The sequence below is a fragment of the Petromyzon marinus genome, unplaced genomic scaffold, assembly GCF_048934315.1.
Source record: "Petromyzon marinus isolate PM22_M1 ecotype Great Lakes invasive population unplaced genomic scaffold, UKy_Petmar_22M1.pri1.0 PM_G_Scaffold_19, whole genome shotgun sequence".
NCBI classification, from domain to species: Eukaryota; Metazoa; Chordata; class Hyperoartia; order Petromyzontiformes; family Petromyzontidae; genus Petromyzon; species Petromyzon marinus.
In genome coordinates this window covers 3,102,771-3,119,661 of record NW_027422750.1, presented here as the reverse complement: position 1 = coordinate 3,119,661, position 16,891 = coordinate 3,102,771, and the positions used below count along the sequence as shown (strand labels likewise).

The 16,891-nt window shown below is 48.5% G+C and overlaps 1 protein-coding gene and 1 long non-coding RNA gene across 2 annotated transcripts; both read left to right on the top strand.

Annotated features, from left to right (window-relative positions):
- Window positions 1–469: 469 nt before the first annotated feature.
- Window positions 470–12,860, top strand: LOC142912144 (dead end protein homolog 1-like). The gene is made up of 3 exons (XM_076060461.1): window positions 470–508; window positions 3,043–4,517; window positions 12,853–12,860. Exons 2-3 carry the CDS (start codon window positions 3,206–3,208, stop codon window positions 12,858–12,860), a joined length of 1,320 nt encoding a protein of 439 aa, XP_075916576.1. The 5' UTR covers window positions 470–508; window positions 3,043–3,205.
- Window positions 12,861–13,794: 934 nt separating this feature from the next.
- Window positions 13,795–16,355, top strand: LOC142912160 (uncharacterized). Its single transcript, XR_012933941.1, has 2 exons — window positions 13,795–15,989; window positions 16,093–16,355. It is a non-coding gene; the product is annotated as an uncharacterized LOC142912160 (long non-coding RNA).
- The last annotated feature ends 536 nt before the right edge of the window (window positions 16,356–16,891 follow it).

The following is a 16,891-nucleotide window of genomic DNA, read 5'->3' as shown; positions in this document are numbered from 1 at the left end:
AGCGAGATAATTAAAGTGAATGCAATCAGGCGAGGGCAGGAGGCAAGGCCCCGCGTGGCTAGGCCCCGCGTTGTAAAGTTCCAACCTGGACATCGATTCCCATGCTCGCTGCTACTCAACTGACATCCCTCCACCTTCATTTACTTAATTGAAGGTGGAGGGGTTACCCACTCACCCACCCACTCACCCAGACACTCACACATCCACCCACTCACCAAGTCGCCCACACACCCAGCCACTCACAACAATCGCCACTAATTGGCGGTGACGTCACCACGACGCATGTGCCAGGCTCACGTGGTTAGCAGTAATTAATTAATTAAGCCCCTCTCCACCTTCAATTAATTAACCCCTCCACCTTCAATTGATTACCGCTAACCACGTGACCCTGGCACAAGCGTCGTGGTGACGTCACCACCAATTAGTGGCGATTGTTGTGAGTGGCTGGGTGAGTGGCTGGGTGAGCGAGCAGGTGAGTGAGTGGGTGAGTGGCTGGGTGAGCGAGCAGGTGAGTGAGTGGGTGAGTGGCTGGGTGAGTGAGCGGGTGAGTGAGTGGGTGAGTGGCTGAGAGAGTGGGTGAGTGAGTGGGTGAGCGTGTGGGCATCTGGGTGGGTGAGTGGGTGGGTGAGTGAGTGTGTGAGCTGAGTGTGTGGGCGACTGGGTGAGTGGGTGGTGAGTGTGTGAGCGACTGGGTGAGTGAGTGTGTGGGTGGGTGAGTGAGTGAGTGGGTGAGTGAGTGAGTGTGCGAGGTGAGTGTGTGGGCGACTGGGTGAGTGGGTGGGTGGATGAGTGGGTGGGTGACTGTGTGAGTGAGTGAGCAACTGGGTGAGCAACTGGGTGAGTGTGTGAGGTGAGTGTGTGGGCGACTGGGTGAGTGGGTGGGTGAGTGGGTGGTGAGTGTGTGAGCGATTGGGTGAGTGTGTGGCTGAGTGGGTGAGTGAGTGTGTGAGGTGAGTGTGTGAGCGACTAGGTGAGTGTGTGGGTGGGTGGGTGACTGTGTGAGTGAGTGAGCAACTGGGTGAGCAACTGGGTGAGTGAGTGTGTGTGCGACTGGGTGAGTGAGTGGGTGGGTGTGTGTGTAGATGAGTATGTGAGCGACTGGACGAGTGAGTGTATGAGTGGTTGGGTGAGTGGGTGGGTGGGTGAGTGGCTGAGTGAGTGGGCGAGTGAGTGGGTGAGCCAGCAGGTGAGTGATTGGGGAGTGGCTGAGTGAGTGGGTGAGTAAATGGGTGGGTGAATGTGTGAGCGACTCGGTGAGTGAGTGGATGAGTGAGGAGGGGTACTGCGGAGGGTGGGGGGGGTGTACCAGGGGTGAGGGGTAATGATTATTATACAGGGCGGTACAAAAGTCAGGACACAGTTTCTTGGGTTTCTCTTTAAGTTTATTGTGATTTTTCGAATTCATATAGTTTAACACGTAGCAGGCTTTCGCGACCAATATTTTTAAAGGTTTTTGGGTAAGATCGCGTTATTTATAAATGTGTCGTAACCCTCCACCACCCGACACGGCCAATCAGCAAAAAAAGTGTCACGTTGACAAAAGACAAATAGTTCACTACTTTAGCCCACCGGTGTGTTGAAGAGTGAATCCACAACATTTACAGTTTGAGTAGTGTGACGTTTCGCTGGTAATTACATCCAGCATCATCGGGCAATTCGCCAGAATGGTAAAGACCCTCTCCACTTGCTCCCGGTCTTAAATAGAGCAGCAGCAGGGTGACGTCATCATTTAACTCATATCAGGTGCAGTGATTTGAGGCTGAGGGGGGGGGGTATTGTAATGATATAATCGAATAGTAATCAGTCAATGGTTATGATTAGTAATGAGTTGTAGATTAGTAATTAGTTGTAATGTGTGTTAGTAATCCGTTAATTAGTATGTGTTTCCCCTATAAGGAATTGTAATATGTATTATTTAATAATACGCTTCCAGGCCGCACTAAGCCTGTAGCTGTCAGAGCGATTAAAGTTATTTTTATTCCTCTCAATTTCAATGGATTCTCTAATTAGTCTTTGCCAGCAATAATTAGTTTTACACAACACTTCAACGTTATCAAAATCAATTGAGTGTCCTTGTTGACAAGCATGTTCTGCCACTGCCGACAGTTGTGTTTGAGATAATTTAATATTTCTCTGATGTTCTTTTAGTCTTACGCTGATGTTACGTACCGTCTGTCCAATATAGCATCTGCCACATAAACAATTAATCCGATATACACCTTCTGTTGATAATTTAGGTAATGCATTTTTAGTACAAGATACTAGTTTTTGAATTTTGTGTACTGTACCAAATTTTACTGTAATGTTTTGCTTTTGCAAAACACGGGCTAATTTGTCAGTTACTCCTGAGATATATGGATTTTTTTTATTGTTTTAACAATGTGATCGCTTTCAGCAGTATTGCTTTGCGATCGTGATTTGGCATTCAGTGCTCTGTTGATTTGAGCATTATTGTAGCCATTCTGTCGTAGTGCGTCTTTAACGTGTTTGATCTCTCTCACTAGACTCTCTCCATCTGACACTGTTTTAGCCCGATGTATGAGCGTCTTGATAAGAGAGGATTTCTGAGCTGGATGATGATGTGATTCTGCATTCAGATAGGTATCAGTGTGCGTTTGCTTTCTGTAAACGCTGTGTGTTATTTTACCGTTTAGGCCATGTCCAAGCAAAATATCTAGGAATGGGAGTGTGTTATTCACCTCCATTTCCATGGTGAACTGGATGGCCGGGTTTTGTGCATTGAGATGATTTAGAAAATCATTAAGCGTATCTTTACCATGTGACCAGACAACCAAAGTGTCATCCACATATCTAAACCAAAAAGATGGTTTTAATGTGAATTATTTGTCTTTTGTCAACGTGACACTTTTTTTTGCTGATTGGCCGTGTCGGGTGGTGGAGGGTTACGACACATTTATAAATAACGCGATCTAACCCAAAAACCTTTATTATGAGTTTATATAGGTAGCTCTGCTTAAACGCGTCTCTCTCTCTCCATCCATCTCTGTCTTCACTCTCTCCCTCTCTTCATATCCCCTGTAGGTTCGGGCCCGAGCGAGTTCCTGCCGGGGATTTGGCTCTTCAGGAGTTGATTCCCCCCGTGACTTTGTCGGCACGAGGCGACCGCGCGGAGCGTCAAGGGCTCCACCGGGCCCCAAGGCGCTGCCCCAGCACCACCGTAGCAGCCAAACCACCGGTGCTCGGCATGGCCTGCATGAAGAAGGTCCTGCCGGACCTCATGTTGCGCACGGGGTACAGCGTCGTCCGGGAGAACGGACAGAGGAAGATCGGACCACCGCCCGACTGGCAGGGGCCCCGTCCCGCCCGTGGCTGCGAGGTGTTTCTGGGGAGGATCCCGCGCGACCTCTACGAGGATGAGCTGGTGCCCGTGCTGGAGATGGTGGGGAATCTCTACCAGCTCCGCCTCATGATGGAGTTTAGCGGAGAGAACCGCGGCTACGCGTTCGCTACCTACGCCACGCGCGCCAAAGCCATGGATGCCGTCAAGAAACTCGATAAATTCGAGATCCGTCCCGGATGCCGCATTGGAGTCCACTTCAGCGTGGACAATCGCTGCCTCTTAATTGGGGGCCTGCCAAAGGACAAGAAGCGAGCGGAGGTGATGATGGCGATGAGCGGTGCCACGGAGGGCGTGGTGGACGCCAAGATGAGCGTCTGTCGCTGGGACAAAATCCTCAACCGAGGCTACGCGTTCATCGAGTACGGGAGCAATCACGCGGCCGCCATGGCCCGGAAGAAGCTCCTTCGAATCAACTTGCAGCTATGGGGCCGGACCATCAAGGTGGACTGGGCCATCTCGGAGTGGGTGGCTGCGGCCGCGGCGGTGGAGATGGAGGCGGCGGTGCCAGACCTGCTGCAGCCGGAGTGCACGGGCACCGGCAAAGCCGCACAAAGCCAATTTGGGGGCTGGGGGGCACGCATGCAACTGTGGTGGGTACCTCTCCACCTGCGGCCCATGCCCATTGCTCTCGAGGCGCTGCCGGAGGCGGCCATGCTGTCGTGGGAGGTGCGGCTGCGGATGCTGTGCCGGACCGCCGGCGTCAGCTACCCAATATTCGAGCTGCACGCTTACTCGGAGCCCGGGATACCCGTGGGCCTCCTCTATAAGATGTCGATTCCCGGGGTGGGAGAAGGCGCCGGCATCTTCCCCAAATTTCTGAGCTCCAGCGAGGAGGGAGCACGGGAGGTGGCGTGTCAGCTCGCCTACAACATCCTCAGCAATGCGAATCCCCCGCCTCCGGCCACGCCCTCTCGTGGAACCTTCGAGCAGGTTACACGAGAGGGCGTGGCCAGAGGCGTGGCTAGGCCCCGCCTCCAGCCACGCCCTCTCGTGGAACCCTTCGAGCAGGTGACCGGAGTAACTCAGCTAGCCCCACCTGTTGCCCTTGCCCCAGATGTGCCTCCTTCCCTGATTGGTTGTTACCTCTGTGGCCGTACCCCTGAAGCCCTTGCCAGGCCAGCAGGTGTCACCCTGTCAAGTCAGCAGGTGTCACCCTGTGATGTCAGCAGGTGTCACCGTGTGATGTCAGCAGGTGTCACCCTGTCATGTCAGCAGGAGTCACCCTGTGATGTCAGCAGGTGTCACCCTGTGATGTCAGCAGGTGTTACCCTGTGATGTCAGCAGGTGTCACCCTGTGATGTCAGCAGGTGTCACCCTGTGATGTCAGCAGGTGTCACCCTGTGATGTCAGCAGGTGTTACCCCTGTCATTGCACTTTAATGAAAACCGACAACAGAATCCTTGAAGAAAAAACTAATTCAGGTGTTTGACATGTCAACGCCATTTCGTTTTGAAAATGTAGCGGAGAAAAATATATATTGTTCACATCGCATTCTGTTTTGTCAATAATCTCTGTAACGTGTGCCTGCTCTGCAAGCCATACATTAACCCCTTTCTTTCTCAATTTAATTCCCAGCATGCAATTCTCCAAGCCTCAGATTTTATAACATATTTCGCACAACTTTAATCCTGGTAAATATATTATTTTATTTAAAAACACAAGCATTATATTTAGTCTATTGCATTTCTAAAGTCTTCTAAGTAAAAATATAAATTGTATTAAACCAATGTTAGATCATCGCTATGATAAATATATTTCTACCCTACAACATACAAATCTACATTGTGCTAATGTTTCAATTCTACTTTTATTAACTTACAAATATATATAGTCTAGGACACATTTTCAAAGGAATATTTGCATGTACCCAGACAATATTTGCACGTGCCCACATAAAAAACTTGCAGACTGCATACGTAGCTACGACAACAGAATCCTTGAAAAAACGAACTCAGGTGTTTGACATGTCAATGCCATTTCGTTTTGAAAATGTAGGGGAGAAAAATATATTGTTCACATCGCATTCTGATGTCAAAACATTTGATTCTTTATAAAATTGAAAAACCCTTGAACAACTTTGCTGCACATGGAGATGTCCGTGCACCGCCTCGTTTCCACAGCCTCTATCCCGGTGCCATTTGTATTTCATGCACATACCGCTGTTAAGAGTTTGATGTTTTATTGATTTTCAATTTTGGTGTTTTTTTGCTGTAATGTTTTTTTGTTACTTTTTTAGTGGAAATAAAGTCCTGAAAAGTCTCTTCCTCTCTCTCTCTCCACTCTCTCGGCCGAGTCTCTGCCACTTTTGGTTCTGAGTGTCGCATGCTTGGGATCCTTCTTTCCCTCCTCTGTGGATTTAATTTGATTTGCTGATTAACATGTCAACATATTTCAGACTTTTTCCTAATCATTACCAACGTTTCCATGGCCATGCACTTTAGAGTAACTTATTACCTTTTAACACAGCATCATAATATAATTTTCCTGGATCATCGCCTTCATAGCTTTGATCAATCACCAATGGTTTACTGGTTCGTTTTTGTATTTACTTATGCCACCGTCTTTCCCCGTGGGACCATGTGGCGTGAAGTTGTGTCGCACATAAACAGAATCGGTGTACATCACGATTTTCCGTACTCGACTGTCAGTTGCCATCCCCGGGGCGATGTGCACATTTGTCGACTCGGCGAATCGATTTGATTTCGGGGCCCCGTTGGGTCGCCCCTTTTGTGCTTTTGCGTGAGCCGGATTTCAACGCAATTCCCGATCCGCTGTGGTGCCACGGTCTCGGAGCAACTCTGCCATCGCCTCGACTCCCCCGTGCCCCCCCACACCGAGCACGCACCTGCAGCTCACGCACGTAGCGTTCTGGCGGGGGATTGCCCGGCACGACGGGTTTTCATCCGAAGGGTCTCTGGGATGAAAGTCCCGCGGTTTCCCGGCGCCAGGAGAATGGCCGACCCTCGCGGAGCGAGTCACATTGCGGCGCCCCTGAGTTGGCTTCAAATTGTTTGGGCGCGCGAAGTTTCGCCGGGTCGGCGGCGACGAGTCGCACGCGACGCTCTCCGCCTTCTCGAGCCGCTCGCGGAATCCGTGCGACGCCGGCGAGCGCCGCTACAAGGCGGCGATAGGCAAAGTTCCCTTTCGTCTTCGTCCCTCCGACTCTCACGGCGTCCGCGCGACGCCGTGAGCACGGCCGCGAGGTACGTGATGGGGCGTGCGAGCATTTGCGGACTTGGGTAGCGGTAGGCCTAGGGTCGGCTCGTAGAATATTCCCTCCGGGCGTTTGCACATTCATCAAGTCTGCAAAGACACCAGAGTACACACACGGGAGAGAAACCCTTCAAGTGCACTGTGTGTGGGAAGGCATTTTCACAGTCAACTGTTCTTAAAAAACACCAGAGAACACACACAGGAGAGAAACCATTCAAGTGCACTGTGTGTGGTAAGGCATTTTCACTGTCATCTGCTCTTAAAAAACACCAGAGAACACACACAGGAGAGAAACCCTTCAGGTGCATTTTGTGCGGGGTGATGTTTGCACGGTCATCAAATCTTCAAGTACACGAGAGAACACACACGGGAGAGAAACCCTTCAGGTGCACTGTGTGTGGGAAGGCGTTTGCACATTCATCAAGTCTGCAAAGACACCAGAGTACACACACGGGAGAGAAACCCTTCAAGTGCACTGTGTGTGGGAAGGCATTTTCACAGTCAACTGTTCTTAAAAAACACCAGAGAACACACACAGGAGAGAAACCATTCAAGTGCACTGTGTGTGGGAAGGCATTTTCACTGTCATCTGCTCTTAAAAACACCAGAGAACACACAGGAGAGAAACCCTTCAGGTGCATTTTGTGCGGGATGGTGTTTGCACGGTCACCACATCTTAAAGTACACGAGAGAACACACACGGGAGAGAAACCCTTCAAGTGCACTCTGTGCGGGAAGGCGTTTTCACAGTCACCACATCTTAAAGTACACCAGAGAACACACACGGGAGAGAAACCCTTGAGGTGCGCTCTGTGTGGGATGATGTTTTCACAGTCATCACATCTTAAAGTACACCAGAGAACACAAACAGGAGAGAAACCCTTCAGGTGCACTCTGCAGGAAGGCGTTTGCACATTCATAAAATCTTCAAGTACACCAGAGAACACGGAAGCATCTGAAGATCCACAAGGAGTGGAGTCTGAAATCAGCTTGTGAAAGTCAAAGTGCCGCAATGAGCCCATCCCTCATGAAACACGAACCGGAAGAAAATCCCAGCTTGGACACTTTTAAAGGTATCGAGGTGAAATATGAAGAGGTGATGGTGAAGAGGGAAGAGGTGATGGTGAAGAGCGAAAAAGTGAAGGTGAAATGTGAAGAAGTGAAGGTGAAGAGCGAAGAAGTGAAGGTGAAATGTGAAGATGAAGATTCAACTCCAAAATGGGACCTTCACATAAATGGAGGCAACGTGAAGCAGGAGGAGAATTCTGACTGAGGCAGAGCGAGGCAACTCCCAGCAGTTTGTGGAGGTGTGGGTGGACTTGCTCCTAGACAATACAAAGTCAAGTGGAGACCCGGTAGATGTGTAAGCCAGAGACAATGTCGCTACAATAGATGCACCTTTGTCACAAACCTTTAATGACAAGAATGTCAAGTTGAACACTCAGCTCCTAGGTTCAACCTGCAGAGTAAGAGCGGCCAGTCTTTGTGGACCTGTGGGTTGGGTCAATCTCTCACCAGGAGCGAGAGCCAATAAGCTCTCAAGCATTCACGATGTTCTCATGATAATTGCTTTTACGCTTTGCTCGCTTAACCGCCTCAGCAACTCGGAGTTTCGTGTCTCGTCTGAAACGCTCGAGGAGCATCCCCAAGTAGCAGCTGCCCCTGTGTGGCATACGGTGGTGGCCCTGCACCAGCCTGCATGTGGACAAGAGCCTGTCAGTAGGGGGCGATGATTGATGCGTCATCTCAGTTGTGTAGTTTGTAGGCAATCTTGATTCGAAGCTTTCGTGACTGCAGGAATCCACATTTTTGAGTTCTTTCGGTAAAGTCACCACGTGAGTAGAAACATAACAGACCACGGCGTTTAGATCACAACACAAGCAATCGTCATCAGGTGGGACAACCACAGCAAGAGAAACTGCTGAAGTAGTAGGCGCCTACTCCAGCAGTTCCTTCTTCTTGCTGCTGTGCTTGTCCCACCTGATGACGATTGCTTGTGTTGCCATCGAAACGCCGTGATTTATTATTTGTAGCGTAATGTTTTAAATTTGCTACATTTTGACCCAGACGCCAGCATGCAATGGCCTACTTGTTTTGAATGACGCAACAATGGTACGTTGTACATACACTGTTAAGCAGACGGTGCGTATTTGTAAAATTACTTCTTGTTAATACGATGTAACGTGATGCAGTCAATTTCGCTGCAGTAATTCAATGTTGTTAATATGCCCGTCAATGATTTAGAATGAATACTTGTCTGATTGTGCGTGTGCATGTAACATTTTGTCTGAGGGTCAAACATTGAATAAGTGATGGTAGGACAAAGTGCGTGTGTGTTTTGGAAGTAACCTGTACAGAGAACTCGGGTGAGACCCGTTGTTCTTGTGATACAGGTCAAAGGGTACTTTTGTGTTTCACGAAGCGTCTGCCTCTGGAGCAACTCATTGTCTTTGAAATAGGTAGCACGCTCGGATCATTCATCAGTTACAAGGCATACCACTTGAAAGTTACACGTATAGGAGGAGGTACATTCTCTACAACACAAATTGTAGTTTTGTCTTACGTGTTGACGTAGATTTTGTCTAGCTGGGACTAGAAATGCTCCTTGCTGATTCACGTCTGGATGTTCGTAACCATCGGTTGAGGCAAACCCCACTGCTGTTGTTGAGACGCTGTACACCAATAAGGGTCCAACACATTGACGGCCTTCAGGCCAGGAAAGTCACAAAATTTGCACTCGAAGGACGCATTCACGCAAGTACCCCATGCTCCGTTTTTGAAGTTTTAAAATTAAACATCTTTGAATTGTGTTGTGTTTTGAATTAGATGATTTTATTTCCTCATTAAAAGCTTGTATCAATTTACATCTGGAAGACTTCATTGAAAAGGACATTTCGTGTGAATTTTCTCTCGTCATTAAGTAGATGGCCTTGCCGGGGGTTTGGTTCAATGTGGACACAAACAGGGTACACACACAGTGTATACACACAGTGTACACAGTGTACACACACACAGTGGCACACAGTGACACAGTGACACAGTGTGCACACGCAGTGTACACACTGTGTCACAGTGTACACACAGTGACACAGTGTGTAAACTGTGTGTGTGTACACTGTGTGTACACACACACAGTGTACACACTCAGTGACACACAGTGACACAACAACAACCGCCATTCGCCACTAAGTGGCGGTGACGTCACCACGACGCTTGTGCCAGGCACAGTGACACACACACAGTGACACAGTGACACACAGTGACACACAGTGTATACCCATAGTGTACACACACGCAGTGTACACACACAGTGACACACAGTGTACACACACAGTGTACACACACACAGTGTACACACACAGTGACAGTGACACAGTGACACACACAGTGACACAGTGACAGTGTACACACACAGTGTACACACAGTGACACAGTGACATACACAGTGACACTGTGACATAACAACCGCCATTCGCCACTAAGTGGCGGTGATGTCACCACGACGCTTGTGCCAGGCACAGTGACACACACACAGTGACACAGTGACACACACAGCGACACACAGTGACACAGTGACACACACAGTGTATACACACAGTGTACACACACAGTGTACACACAGTGTATACACACGCAGTGTATACACAGTGACACAGTGTACACACACACAGTGTACACACACAATGTATATACGTACACACAGTGTACATACACACACTGTACACACACAGTGTACACACACAGTGACACACACAGTGACACAGTGTACACACACATAGTGTACACACACACACAGTGTACACACAGTGTATACACAATAATGTCCACGTTGCTGAGCCCACGCACCCAAGGGAGGGAGCAATGGAAAATGAATCTAAATCAACTTAAACTCCACCTCTGTGACATCACCACTCTGCATTACCTCATCGGCGTGAAACGCCAGGGGGAGGTGTACCTCGCTAGTGACATCATGTCACCAAGGTATTCACCCCAACCCCGTCCACCGCGCTCTTGAGCATGACGTCACCTCCGATTGGGGCACTGCCGATATCGTTCCAGTGGCAATCCTTATTTGGGCAAAGCTACGCCCAGTGCTCTGGTTCTATTGGGTAAATTCTAGATTTAAAGCTTTCGTGACTGCTAGGATCCATACTCTTTGGTTCTATTGGGTAAAGTCACGTAGGTGAAAATAAAATAATAAAATTAACAAAAATCACAACGTTTCGGCCACAACACAAGCGGCCTTCATCAGGTGAAGGGACGAGGCTGTCTGGAGGACAGCGCTGGAGTGGAAGAAGCCACGCTTAGATCACGACCTTTAAGCTGTGTGAGAAGAAAAGACCACGCGCCTTGACAAAGGAATTAGCATATAATTTAGCATTGAAATGGCTCAATGAAATAGCTAAGTTAAAGTATACACATCCGCAGAGGTACCCCTTGACAAAGGAATTAGCATAGAATTTAGCATTGAAATAACTGAGTGATTAGCTTGTAACTGGTCACAGAAATAGCTATGTTAAAGTCAGAGCATATACATTCACCGAGGCACCTAGTACTCATCACGCCCAGTGACTGGCGGCTCATTAACATAATGTATCCGTTAAAGTCGTCGCGAGTTTATTGCGACGGGTTCAGCGCCCATGCCCCCATCCCTCGACACATGTGCTGGCCTATTAACATAATTTATTCAGTTGGAGAGCCGCTCTTGGGAGGGAAGTGACGTCATACTACTTCCTGCTGTCGCGAGGTAACAGGAAGTTGCCGTGTGCGCGCTTGCACTGAAATCTCGAGGTGAGAAATTCTCATCGTGGTGGTGGTCGTTGTTGTTTACCAAGGTAGAGCCTCGCTCTCTCTCGTAGGGATGTCAGTTGAGTAGCAGCGAGCATGGGAATCGATGTCCAGGTTGGAACTTTACAACGCGGGGCCTAGCCACGCGGGGCCTTGCCTCCTGCCCTCGCCTGATGGCATTCACTTTAATTATCTCGCTTAAGTTTAATTTGTCTTCACCCGGCTCGCCACTTTGTAACTTTGTTTTATTGTCAATATTCACGCAGTTTTAATTTTCTTTTGTTAGCAGGCCAAGCCCGCTTGAGCTGCTATACTGCTCTTGTTATCAGAAGCGACATGCCCACAACAACACAAGGTTAGGCTTTGTCAACGTGTGTGAATGTTTTGACTTAAAACTTTGGTGACTGCAGGAATTAATATTCTTGGTTCTTTCGGTAAAGTCACGTAGATAGAAAATTGAATAAAATAACAATGAAATAAATGAATAACTTCAAATAAAGCAAAACAACTCACGTCGTTTTGATCGCAACACAAGTGCTCTTTATTTAATGTAATAATATTATCTGTTATTGTTATTTTCTATCTACGTAACTTTACTGAAAGAAACAAGAATACGTGTGTCAATGTCTATCGGTCAAAGACGCTAAACGGAGTGACGCGCAAACTCCAAATATACAGCAGGCGTCAGGGTCGGGATCGAACCCACGACTTCCTGTACACCACGTGAGGTAGTTAACATCTCACCACGGAGAGAGACACGCAAACTCCAGTTAGCCTCGGCTATGTTCGTTGATCCTCGATTAATTACTTGGTGGAGTGAGGAAGCATTCATGCCAAGCAGATGAAGGTGGCCAGGCGTGATTCTAGACACACCACCGCCTGTTTACCCAGTGACAGTGTGCAGTTTGTGTTTGCAGTAACGTCTATTAACTCTGTTGAACACGGAGGTTATATCATAACAGTAGTTTACTTTTGTTTTCCTCTGGAACTCTTTATACTGGTAGGAACGAAGTTGTAAACTGAGTGTACCAGCCTGCAATAGATTAATGTGTCCGTCCGTCCCCTTTCAATACTTTAACGAAGTGAAATCTCGTGCTGTTGGGTGTAAAATCAGCAATAGACAGCGCAGAGACTTGTCTTACCAGCCCACCCTGCAGGGATCTGTTAATAATGTAAACAGGAGGTGAACACAGCACACACATGCAGCTGAAGTCGGAACTGTTCATCCCAGCATTTAAGGACATCTGAGCCTGGATTCACACCTCTAAGTTGCGATTGAACATTAATTTATGAATTTCTGCACAACACAAATAGTATTGTTTTCAACACCCTTTGCTATGTCAGCTGAATTTAGCTCTCAGAAATATTCCTTTTGTAGCCAGACAGCTGAAATTGTGTGCTCGGAGTTTTGGGTGAACATTCATTTTGAAGATACGAAGGCTTCCAGGCATGTTTATGACCATTTGCCCTCTCATTGTGTGCCATAACAGCCCTGTGATGAATTTAGGAAACATTTTTACTACATCCTGAATATATGAATAAGTATAGACGTGTAAGTCACATGTGACTATATATGCATTCCTCTGTGCCTCGATACTGTCGTGTAGATGGTGTGGATATTATTTTTTTCTGTCTGCAGCTGACGCTTCCTCTGACGCTTCCTCCGCAGAATTGTTCTGATGGAGCAAAGGCACTCAGCGCAGCTCGGTAGGACAAGGCTCCAATGCGACCGGTGTGCATACAGCACGGATCGTACTGGAGATATGACACGGCACGAGAGAACTCACACAGGAGAGAAACCCTTCAAGTGCAGTGTGTGTTGGAAGGCATTTGCACATTCATCTAATCTTGTAGAACACCAGAGAACACACACGGGAGAGAAACCCTTCAAGTGCAGTGTGTGTGGGAAGGCGTTTGCACATTCATCTACTCTTGTAACACACCAGAGAATACACACAGGAGAGAAACCCTTCAGGTGCACTCCGTGCGGGAGAGCGTTTTCGCAGCAACAACATCTTCAAGTACACCAGAAAACACAAAAGCATCAGAAGATCCACGAGGAGTGGAGTCTGAAATCAGCTTGTGAAAGTAAAAGTGCCACCATGAGCCCATCCCTCATGAAACACGAACCGGAAGAAAATCCCAGCGTGGACACTTTTAAAGTTATCGAGGTGAAATATGAAGAGGTGATGGTGAAGAGGGAAGAAGTGATGGTGAAGAGGGAAGAAGTGATGGTGAAATGTGAAGAGGTGATGGTAAAGAGCGAAGAAGTGAAGGTGAAATGTGAAGATGAAGATTCAACTCCAAAATGGGACCTTCACATCGATGGAGGCAACGTGTAGCAGGAGGTGAATTCTGACTGTGAGGCAGAGCGAGGCAACTCCCAGCAGTTTGTGGAAGTGGAGGTGTGGGTGGACTTCCTCCTAGACAATTCAAAGTCAAGTGGAGACCCGGTAGATGTGTAAACTTTGTGTTTTAATAATTGTGTTATTTTATTTTGGGCACCTTTATAATATATGCCACAGGACCCGCACGAGCTTAATCCGGCACTGTCCGGGATACCGTTCCAGTGCCCAACCAGGCTGTTGAAACCACTGCGGGTGGAGTTGAGGGTGACGGTGGAGGGCGCGAAGGGGGCGAGTGATGCCGATGGGCGGCGAGGGGGTCACCCGAGAGGATGCCCAGTGGGGAGACGAAGCAATGAAATCGCTCCACGTGTCAGGCGCTGGGTGGATCACCGCACAGTGGCATCGTGGGAGGTGGCGACGGCACGGGGAGGTCTCTACCCGCCAGTGGATTGACCGTGGCTGATGATGATGACGACGATGGATGTTGCTCACTCAACTTTGCGACGTACGAAACGCCGGAGACGCACGGCGGTGTGCGGGGTGTTCAGCGGCACGGTGGAGCCGATGGCCTCCTTGCACCCGCTGTACAGCTGACGCACGACGTTGAGCAGGGCAGGGAGCACGCTGTCCACTATGTCCTGGCAGCTGCCGCTCAGCTGACCCATAGCCTGCACTAGGGCAGGGAGCACGCTGTCCACTATGTCCTGGCAGCTGCTGTACAGCTGACCCATAGCCTGCAGTAGGGCAGGGAGCACGCTGTCCACAATGTCCTCACTGTGGCTACTGCACACCTGACCCATAGCCTGCGGCAGGGCAGGGAGCACGCTGTCCACTATGTCCTCACTGTGGCTACTGCACAGCTGACCCGCAGCGTGCAGGAGAGGAGTCGGCGCGCTGTCCATGAGCCAGGACATCCCGGGGGGCCAGGCTGGGCCGTCCCTCTCCTGTCCGTTTGCGTGGCCGCTGGTGAACATCGGTCCCCCGGTGGCGACCACTGCCGGTGGAGAGACGTCCTTCATGAGTCCCGAGTAGTTGTTTATGGTGGTGGTGGTGGCGTTGGAGCCGTTGATGTTCGAACCCCCACGCCGAGATCCTCCGAGGAGTTCCACCATCGGCTGCATGAGCAGCAGAACCACAGTGAGCACAGCCGTGAAGATCGCCACGCTGGTGGTGGCGAAGTTCTCCGCAGACCTCGAAGTGGAGGAGCAGCGTGGGGCGAGGTGGTTGCCTCTCCCGGAGCTGACTCCACTCTGGTCGCTCCAATGGATGCACCTTTGTCACAGGCCTTTAATGACAAGAATGTGAAGTTGAACACTCAGCTCCTAGGTTAAACCTGCAGGGTAAGAGCGGCCAGTCTTTGTGGACCTGTGGGTTGGGTTAATCTCTAACCAGGAGCGAGAGCCAATAAGCTCCCAGGCATTCACTCGGTTTTAATAATTACATTCTAAATTTGAAGCTTTCGTGACTGCAAGGATCCATAATCTTTGGTTCTATTCGGTAAAGTCACGTAGGTAAAAAGATAAAATAACAAAAATCACGACGTTTCGGCCACAACACAAGTGGCCTTCATTATGACAGCACGGTCCCTTCACCTGATGAAGGCCACTTGTGTTGTGGCCGAAACGTCGTGATTTTTGTTATTTAATTATTCCATTTATATGGTGCTTGCTTAATCGCCTCTGGCAATTCGGAGTTTTGTATCTCGTCTCATACACACGAAGAGCATCCCCAAGTAGCAGCTGCCCCTGTGTGGTACAAGGTGGTGGCCCTGCACCGGCCTGCATGTGGACAAGAGCCTGTCAGTAGGGGGCGATGGTTGATGTGGCATCTTAGTTGTGGAGTTTGTAGGCAATGTTTCGAATTTGATAAATTTTGACCCAGACGCCAGCATGCAATGGCCTACTCGTTTTGAATGACGCAACAATAGTACGTTGTACATACACTGTTAAGCAGACTGTGCGTATTTTTTTATAATAGCTTCTTGTTAATGCGATGTAACCTGATGCAGTATATTTCAGTGCAGTAATTCAATTTAGAATGAATACTTGTCTGATTGTGTGCATACATGTAAAATTTTGTCTATAAGGGTCAAACATTGAATAAGTGATGTTAGGACAAAGTGTGTGTGTGTGTTTGGAAGTAACCTGTACAGAGAACTCAGGTGAGACTCATTGTTCTTGTGATACAGGTCAAAGGGTATTTTTGTGTTTTCAGGAAGCATCTCCCTCTGCAGCAACTCATCGTCTTTGAAATAAGGAGCATACTCGGATCATTAATCAGTTACGTGGCACACCACTCAAAGGTTACACGTAGAGGAGGTTCATTCTCTGCAACACGAATTGTAGTTTGTATTACGTGTTGATGTAGATTTTCTCGAACTAGGACATGAAATGCTCCTTGCTGATTCACGTCTGGATGTTCACGACCAAGAGTTGAAGCAAGCCTGACCGCCTGCGGCGCCCCTCACAACCATTTGCGGCCTTGGGCCAGGAAAGTCACGAAAAAAATTGCACGCAAACGACGCCTCCACGCAAGCTCCCGATGCTCCGTCTTGAAGTTTGAAAATGAAACAGCTTTTAATTGTATTATGTTTTGAATTGTATAGTTGTATTTCTTCATTAAAAGCTTATTCATTGAAAACGACATTTCGTGTGAGTTTTCTCTCATCGTTAAGTAGACGATGGCCTTGCCGGGGGTTTGGTTCGATGCGGACTTTCACCTGGTAGGGATCGCGGGATCGAGATAAGGCGACACGGAGCTGCTGGCCGTCTGCAGATCGATTCCAACGTAATCGAGCATCTGTCCCTGCGCCTCCGTCGTTGGTACAGGGGGTGCGTGTCTCCGTTGTGGAGTTTCTGGATAGTGTTACTGGAATTGACACAATTTTGACCGTGACACCAACATGCAATGTGCGTTGTGAGTGACACAGTGGTTTGTTTTACATCTGCCGTTTAGCAGACTGCGCATGTTGTGGTGAATGTTACTGGGGTAGCCAGGTGTGCCTGTCGGATTTTAACCTTGAACCTCTGCAATAAATAGAGAATGTGCTACCACATTCTTGGTTCTTTCGGTAAAGTCACGTAGATAGAAAACAAAAAAACAAGAAAATTGGAAAATAATAAATTGATGAAAAGATGCCCATTGGTCGACTGAGATGACTGCCCCCCACAGTGTACACACA

What these genes read in the sequence shown, in the direction of transcription:
- LOC142912144 (XM_076060461.1), top strand. Translation starts at nt 3,206, where the DNA reads ATGGCCTGCATGAAGAAGGTCCTGCCGGACCTCATGTTGCGCACGGGG.